Below are 8,767 nucleotides of genomic sequence, written 5' to 3'. Positions count from 1 at the left end.
CTCGTTTACACAAAAATCTCGATTTGATTTTAGAAATCCACATTTAACAATTTGCCAAATCAAAATCACCGCCCCACACAAAAACCAGATAATGTCTTTCTTTTCTAGTAGCAGTCATTTAAACTGCCATCCTTATCTCTAAAATCTAAATTATGAATGAAAAGTATAGTTCTTACATTCTATTATTATAACTCATTTCTTATCGCATAGTACAGCTACTGCATCGACCCAAAAATATATAATTTAATAAGAACAGAAAAAAACAAAGAATATGGATCATGGATCACGCGGTTGCCACGTCGTCTCCTAATATTCAACCAAACAGAAAATAAAAAACGTGGATGCAACAACCTAGAGCCGCGCAACAATATGATTTAAAGTCATACAAACCGTTCATAAAAACGAGATTACACGTGTTAAACGACTAGAACTAAGCTGTAAAATGTAATTACACGTTTGTATATACTGGATAGTGATTATATAATGATCCAAGGGGCGATATGGAAAAGATCTTGACACGAAATATCTATCTGGACAATAGCTGTGTGTACATTTACGATTTTGTCCTAACGTGGTCCTCTTCCTTAATCTCCTCCTCATCTCTTTGTCATCATCATTCATCACCAGATTCACCACCCTTCAAATCCTCAGACTCTTCTTCTTTTTCTATATTTTGAAATCTCTGTTAATGTGATGATGATTTTTCATTTTCATGAAAGATCACGTTAAACCCTAACTATTCAATTCTATTGAGGAATAGGAATTCAGTCTAAAATATAATATTAGTTTTTCTCTGAAATTAACGAAAAGATGAGTTTCAGAGAAGATAGTGAAGATGGGAAGGATTTGCGGAAACCATTTCTGCATACTGGAAGTTGGTATAGAATGGGATCAAGACAATCTAGTATGATGGAGAAAATTGGATCGTCCGCTATGATGCGTGATGGTTCAGTTTCTGTTGTTCTTTGTGTTCTTATTGTTGCTTTAGGTCCAATTCAGTTTGGTTTCACGGTAAAATATACTAAACCCTAATTCATTAACCTTATTTTTGAATTATGTAAGCTCAATTGTTTTTGATTGATTGATTGATCAATCTGTTTCTGTATTAAACTAGGGAGGATATTCTTCTCCTACACAAGATGACATTATTCGAGATCTTGGACTTACAATTTCAGAGGTAAAGAATTTGTTTGAATTTTTCTTTGATTAGTTGAAAATGAATTTGACAATGTGTTGTTTTATTTTATTATCTGGCAGTTTTCGGTTTTTGGTTCTTTATCAAATGTGGGTGCTATGGTTGGAGCTATTGCTAGTGGTCAGATTGCCGAGTACATTGGCAGAAAAGGGGTAGCTATTGACTCTACTTTTTCTTTAGTTCTGTTTCTTTATTGTGAGAATCATGGGTATTGTATTGTATTGGAATCAGCTGAGCTGAACTAACTTGAATTGAATTGATATGCAGTCATTGATGATTGCATCTATTCCTAATATCATCGGTTGGCTCGCCATTTCATTTGCCAAAGTGAGTTCAATTTTTGGATATCATTTTCTTGTTTTGTTTCTAGGGAAGTACCATTGATGCTAATTCCCATCTCTCACTTTACTTTGCTTGCCATTTGCGCAGGATTCTTCGTTTTTATACATGGGAAGGTTATTGGAAGGATTCGGCGTGGGAGTCATTTCCTACGTGGTGAGTTTCCAACATAAGTTTGTTTATGTCTTCATTTTTGGACATAAGAATCCACAAAGTTAATTGGTTTTCTGTTTATAATTTGTTAGGTGCCAGTTTATATAGCAGAGATAGCCCCTCAGGATATGAGAGGTAGTCTTGGATCAGTCAATCAGGTTCGTCATGTTTGCTATTTCCTAGTTTGAACCCTGTGGACTTTAGCTTCGCTTATTGCTAACTTTAGATTTAAGCACATCACCAAGGCTTAATATCTTTTATTTTTTCCTGTGCCTAGCTTTCTGTCACAATCGGAATCATGTTGGCTTATATCTTGGGATTATTTGTTGAATGGAGAGTGCTGGCAGTTATGGGTAAGCCGTAAAGCTCACTACCTTTTTGGAGTCTAAAACAATTTGATTATTCTTTTCCATCATTGTTTTTCTACCCAAAAAGTAGAACATGGAAGTTTCTTGGTAACTTTTGAAAGTGACATAGGAGTGGGGTTATATCTTCAGTGTATTAAGCCAATAGGAGATGCTCCGTGTTCATAGCTGAAGTCTGCGCTATCTAAATTCTCAAAATGTGTCCTATACGAGGTGAGGGACGAGGTGGTACACTCAAAGCCTGCTCAAATGATTCTAATAGGAGTTTGTTACGTAGGTTCTTATACCATCGACTAGTGTGAGATTCCCAAGATAATTAGATGTGTTTCTTGGGCTGTTTGGTAGGTTCTGTTGAGATGCTAGAATACCTAATCTACCTTGATGGGTTGTTCTTAGAGTGTTTGGAGTTACTCTGCTGATCAAAGCACACATCATAGCCAGGCTCTATCTGAAGTTCCTTGAAGTTCGATATACTACTTTATTCCAGTTAATCAACTGAAGCTGCTACTAGCCTGTGTTGTTTCAACATTAACGCGAATAGCCAAAGTTGATCTTGTAAAAGAACTCCATAGCTAAACTTTATTCCCTCAAACTCATGTCTCAGAACTTCCATAATACTTTGTAAAAGAACTCCGTGTCAGTATCCAGTGAATATGATGTTGTACCTTACAAGTTGCGTCCTCCTTTTACTTGCAGGAATAATTCCTTGTACAATCTTAATCCCAGCGCTATTTTTCATCCCCGAGTCCCCTCGTTGGCTGGTATGCACAATCTTTTTCTTTTTGAAGCAGAAGAAGGAGAGCATCATGCATGCTAACCTGGTATTATATCTTGCTTCAGTTCTGATGCAGTTTTGTTTCCTGATATTCAGGCAAAAATGGGAATGACGGAAGACTTTGAAGCATCTTTACAAGTTTTGCGGGGATGGGATACTGACATTACTCTTGAAGTGAATGAAATTAAGGTACTGGCTGAATTTCTCTTCTTTATTAGTGTACTATTGTCTATTGGCATCTTTGTGTTGAGCTATCTGATCAGTTCAGATGTGGCACATAAAGGTGTATGAAAAAGATATTTTTATTCGTAACTTGTAACATTTTCTTTGAAATTTTCAATATGTAGAGGTCTGTACAAACATCATCAACTCGAAGAACTGCAATCCGCTTCTCTGATCTCAAGCAAAGAAGATATTGGTTCCCACTCATGGTATTATTGTAGTTTAAATAGATTTTCCTCTGTAGCTTTTTATTTTGTTGTAGTTAAGTTTCTCATGTTCAAAATGTTTGGAAAATCAGAACCTAATATCTATAGAGTGAATGATCTGCTGCAGGTAGGAATTGGGTTACTTGTGCTTCAGCAGCTAAGTGGAATAAATGGCATTCTGTTCTACTCCAGTAATATTTTCAAAGCTGCTGGTAAGCTCAGCATGTGCATGATTTTTCAGTTCAGTAGATAGGAACATGGGAAGAACTTACTATTATTGGCACTTGAGAATGCATGGGAGTATCTCTGAACCAGAGCATATCATGTTCTCTTAACAGTTTGTTACTCCAGGTGTTTAGCACATCTTAAGTTTTGTTGATATAGTTAAATATTAAACCATAAGGTGGCCTCCATACTAGGCTTGAGCATTGTGCATAGATTGTTTTGGAAACTTGGCCCTAAAAGACGAATCCATGGGGACATGGTACCAGAGAACAAGAGATTGGTGTCTCAAAAAGAAATCTTTTTGTTGACAAATATATGCTTGGGAATATCAGTGTTACAACTTGAGGAACATAGTTATGGGTAGTCCAGTGCAGCTTTATACTTGGTGGATTCTGATCACTAATAATTCAGCGATCAAGCTTTAAAGACAGCGGAATTAAAAGATTGCAAACCGCCTTTCTTTTCGCTTTTTCTTATTAAGAAATATATATTCTAATGCTGTCAATATAACCAGGGGTCTCATCAAGTAATGTGGCAACTTGTGGACTTGGAGCCGTTCAGGTATGTAAATAATTTTCATCCTCGCATGCGTTGTTAATTCTCTCATCTATTTTTTGTTCTTCATGGTATGCACTTTTGGTAAAAACCAGCAACGTTACATGTGTTTAGGTTATTGCAACTGGAGTTACTACTTGGTTGGTGGATAAAGCTGGTCGTCGGCTTCTTCTAATTGTAAGTACGCAAAAGCTGAGATTTGTGATCTAAATCCATGAAGCTAACCCAACAATGAGTCTCCTGATTCATAGATTTTTTGGCTACTGAAAGATAAGAGTGAAATTGGTACTTTTTCCACGGAGAGAAAATTTTGAATCCAGGAGAGTCGCTGAAAACCTGGTTCAGATAATCTATATGGTGATAAAACCAAATGATGTTGTTTCTTACATGTACCAGTACTGAAAGAATGATAGTTGTCATTCTAGTCCTAACCCAGCTGTTTTATGGTCTGGTGAAACTACTTATTTTTATCATCAAATAATGTTGAAAATTTGCCAGGTGTCCTCATCTGGAATGACTGCCAGTCTTCTCCTTGTCTCAGTTGCGTTCTATTTGAAGGTCAGTAACACCTTAGACTTCCTGTGTTTGACGAGCATTTAAAAATTTATTGCCTGTCGTAAAAGCTAGTCTGAACCGGGTTTCTGTTTTCTGTCTTTTGGGATGTAGGAAGTCATAGACAAGGATTCTCATTTCTACAGCATTTTGGGCATATTGTCACTCGTTGGACTCGTGGTATGTAATTCTTATGCAATCTTCTCTCTTTCACTCCTCTACTTTTGAAATGTTCTATCCGTTAGTTTGACTTGTCGTAATACTATTTCAGGCCTTTGTTATTTCATTTTCGCTAGGAGTGGGAGCAATTCCATGGGTTATAATGTCTGAGGTACACATCTTCTCTTTGACTTCTATTTCTGGTCCCCACTCAGATGAAACATTAAAATTTGGAGCTCTAACCAAACTACAATATCATTAAATTTTATCTTTTAGGATTTTTTTAGCTAATAGTTACTTCCGTACGAATGTGGGTTCATTTTCGACCCTCTTTTGATATTGTCACTACAGATTCTTCCAGTGAATATTAAGAGTCTTGCTGGTAGTATTGCAACACTGGCCAATTGGCTCACATCTTGGGTGATCACAATGACTGCGAACTTGCTTCTGAACTGGAGTAATGGAGGTTGGTCTCTCCCCCTCTCTCTGTCTCTTAACATATGTTCCCCATTCCATTGGTAAACACCTCTGTCCCTCTGTTTCTCTCACTCTCATATCTAATTACGTTGGCCACTACTTGATAAACAGGAACCTTCACCCTTTACACCATTGTGAGTGCTTTCACAGTGGCATTTGTGGCACTATGGGTGCCTGAGACAAAGGGGAGGACACTAGAAGAAATTCAATGGTCCTTCAGATAAATATTCTTTTGGTTATGGGGGAAGTCTTCAGAGATATTCTTATTTCGCGTCGTCCTTTCTTGCATATAAACTGTTCGGAAATTTTTACCATTTATTCGTGTCTTAATTTTCGTCTTGTTCTATTTTTTGTCTTACATTTTAAGTTTCATATTGTATGTTAAAAAAGTTTTTAACAATGGGTTCCTCTTATTCTTCAAAATGTTGACGGCAAAGAAATTATGTATACAGGCATTTTCAGTGCACATATGAATCATTTTATCGACATCATGTTCTCGAGGCCTCCGAACCATATAAATGTTTGCAAGTGATAAGTTAGTTTCTTATTTTGAAATCTAGTCATACAACCGGCGGAACAGTATGGTCGGCTGAGAATTGAGTGTTTGTTGGAGATGTTCTTCTAGACATAAGGTCAGGTAGAAGGAGGAGCATGTTTCCAAGTCCTCAATAAACACGAGCTTTAGACTAAGGCCTAAACTTTGGCCTCGCACCTAGTCATACACGAGCTTTGCAATCTAGTCATACACGAGCTTTAAACTTTAGGTGCGGGGCCAAAGTTTTTTTTTTTTTTTTTTTTAGAAAAAACTTTGGCCTCGCACCTAAAGTAGTTAGTTAAATCAGTCTTTTGACTTTTATAACCTTTCCAATTCAACCCCTTGTTATGTTAGTTGTACAGTCACTTGATTTATACTTCGCTAGTTTATTGAATCACTCTAGGCTTTGGTTTGTTCATTGTTTTGGGGAAGAAGATCCATCTTAATTAGCTTCTAAATTGCTAGAACATACTGTGTTCCAAAAGTTAAACAAAATTCAACGCCAAATACAAAAAAAACAACAACACAGCAATAAAACTAACTACTGGAAGTTAAGAAAGAAATTTAAACAACATATCTACTGTTCTTCGTGGAAATCACATGATTGGGCTAGGGGAAAAATGGAAAATTAAGAACTTCTCTGACAGAATTATCATCGTCGACGATACTTTATGACAGTAATCTGAAGGGTTTGATCCATCGCCTATGTGTAGTGATGGACAAGGGTGGGTTGTCGCCATGAAAGGAAATTAGGAATCCCACCACTACCAGTACTACTAGTATTAGTGTTGGAGTGATGGTGATAACGATCATCATCTCCGATGAACCTGAATTCGTGATAATGAGAAGTCGTTGATGAAGTAGGATATGCTGAAGTACTTAATCTTGGTTGAGTCTGCGAGTGATGTGGCGCCCATGACTGTTGATTAGGATGACTCATCACCTCTCCAACTGCACCGTTAACATTCACATTGCTGGTGGTGGTTGTGCTTGCAGTGGCGCGTCGTTCTTCCTTTTTATACCGAATCCCACACGCGTTACATAGTGACTGCATGCAAAATCAAACAATGTTACTTCCAACACTAGCTAGATAGTACTAGTATACAGCTGACAACACCTATATATGGAAAAATGGATTTTATGCATCACATGAATTAAGAAGCTAACCTTAGGACCTCGAGGTCCATTTCTCCATAAAGGTGTAGATGTCGTGTCACAGTTTGCACATCTTCGGCCAATTGTCTGATCTCTGTTGACACTGTTATATCCTCGGCTGATGATATTCTTGATATTATGTGCAGTCGATGAAGTATGTCTTTGCTGTTCTTGATGATGATTCTTACTGTTGGGCTGAAAAACATCCCATGACTTACAATATTTTGATGATGATGTTAAACAAGAAGTAGATTTTCGATGATTGTCGATCATAACTGAGTTATTAGTTTTACGAGTGGAAGGAGTTCCTAATGAGAGTGTACAGTCCACTGCAGAAGAAGGTGATGACGAAGTGATGATCGGATATGAATGATAATCCAGTTCATCGAAGGACTTACTGTTTTGATTGTTAGGGTTTGAATATTGAGTGCTACAACTTTTGGTATTAGATGATGAAGAGAATAACATAGTGAAAGGATTCTTTCCTGATGATGGTTGATGTGATGATGAAGTACTCTGGTGATGATGATGATGAGGTTGATATAAATGGCAAGAACATGTACCGACTGGATGATGACTGCAGTACTGGTAAGAACTGGTATTGCTACTACACCTTTGCATGATCAATCAATCTTTGTTGGCCGGTTTCTTTTTACCTACAATTGTTTCTACTTTTTTCTATATTTGGCTAAAATTGTAGCAAATCTGAAAACAGCAAACAACCCCAACTGATGATAAGAGAAAATGATGATGATGAGCAAGTGTGAGCAGATGAGTACCTTGTAGGGTTGGTTTGTAAATGAAATGTATAGCTTGAAAACTAGCTAGAGAAGCACTGGAAATACCTTATGAAAATTTACTTTGAGAAGGGGAGAAGAGGCAATAATTTAATCACTGAGGATCATTAAAAGAAAGAAAGCTAGATTAATGTATGACAGAGATTTTGCAAGTGATGATGAGATGATGAGGACAGTGATGAGATGGTTAGGTGGTATAGCTAGTGTTGTGAATAGGTAATGACAAAAGACTGGTCAGCAGTAGTCAGAAAGACTCACAACCCCGGGTCCTTGTTAGTTGTTGTTGTTGTATTAGTAGATAGAGAAAATCAAAAGATATAGAGAACTGAGATACAATAAACACAGAAAAGGGGAGATAGGGAAAGATTTATAGAAAAGGACCTGGATCACATTAAGGGAGTAGTCAGTAGAATCAGAGAAATGATGAGATGGGGTGTTTTTGTTTTAGAGCTGCAGAATCAAGTGTGTGGTTGTGGGATTTTAAAGCTAGCTAGTAGGGGGGATACACATACGTAGTAAGTACAGTGGTACTGTTGATGTTACTAAGTTCATCACAAACTACTATATATACACACACATTAACCCTAGATGATGACCAATGCATTACCATTTCTAAACTCCTGATCAGATAGAGATAGAGAGACAGACATGGATTAGCTCAAGAAACAAAAAAAGGAGAAGAGGAAAAAAGTAAGTCAGAGAAGCATATGGGAGGAGACGTTGGTCATTGGGTAGTCAAAAAGTAAGTCACTCACTCAATGCATGCACGTGATTAGTCTTGGATGCACATCCTAGTCCTACAGTATGTTTTTATTGTAGTATTCTCTGTCCTTCTCCGATCACGAGGCACTGTCCCTCACTCTCCCCTCTCTGAGCGAGTCTAAATCCCTAGCTGACTGAATCGATGATGCATTTCAATGGAGAAAAATATGTGTGTGCATGATCGAATCTGCTGCTGCATGAGGATATACAAATCTAAAATCTGTACTACTCGATATGTTCAGAGCATATCAAACCAAAGCCGATCTCAGGTCCAGCTAACTCCGTGTACTGACGC

The 8,767-nt window shown here is 37.4% G+C and overlaps 2 protein-coding genes across 2 annotated transcripts; one reads left to right on the top strand and one right to left on the bottom strand.

The window, feature by feature from the left end:
- The first annotated feature begins 609 nt into the window (after positions 1-609).
- On the top strand, positions 610-5,714 carry LOC113288653 (sugar transporter ERD6-like 4). The gene is made up of 18 exons (XM_026537756.1): positions 610-1,011; positions 1,115-1,177; positions 1,258-1,347; positions 1,463-1,522; positions 1,625-1,690; positions 1,780-1,845; positions 1,965-2,040; positions 2,749-2,813; positions 2,924-3,016; positions 3,175-3,258; positions 3,383-3,467; positions 3,995-4,041; positions 4,150-4,212; positions 4,534-4,593; positions 4,702-4,767; positions 4,859-4,918; positions 5,098-5,212; positions 5,335-5,714. Exons 1-18 carry the CDS (start codon positions 811-813, stop codon positions 5,445-5,447), a joined length of 1,473 nt encoding a protein of 490 aa, XP_026393541.1. The 5' UTR covers positions 610-810; the 3' UTR covers positions 5,448-5,714.
- A 465-nt stretch (positions 5,715-6,179) lies between these two features.
- LOC113285983 (GATA transcription factor 19-like) lies at positions 6,180-8,227 on the bottom strand. Its single transcript, XM_026534715.1, has 2 exons — positions 6,926-8,227; positions 6,180-6,806 (listed from the first exon to the last, which is right to left on the bottom strand). Exons 1-2 carry the CDS (start codon positions 7,532-7,534, stop codon positions 6,462-6,464), a joined length of 954 nt encoding a protein of 317 aa, XP_026390500.1. The 5' UTR covers positions 7,535-8,227; the 3' UTR covers positions 6,180-6,461.
- Positions 8,228-8,767: the final 540 nt, after the last annotated feature.

This window comes from Papaver somniferum, chromosome 6, assembly GCF_003573695.1.
Source record: "Papaver somniferum cultivar HN1 chromosome 6, ASM357369v1, whole genome shotgun sequence".
In the NCBI taxonomy this organism is placed as follows: domain Eukaryota; kingdom Viridiplantae; phylum Streptophyta; class Magnoliopsida; order Ranunculales; family Papaveraceae; genus Papaver; species Papaver somniferum.
Note: the sequence above shows the minus strand (reverse complement) of the source record. Positions and strands in the feature narration are given on the sequence as shown.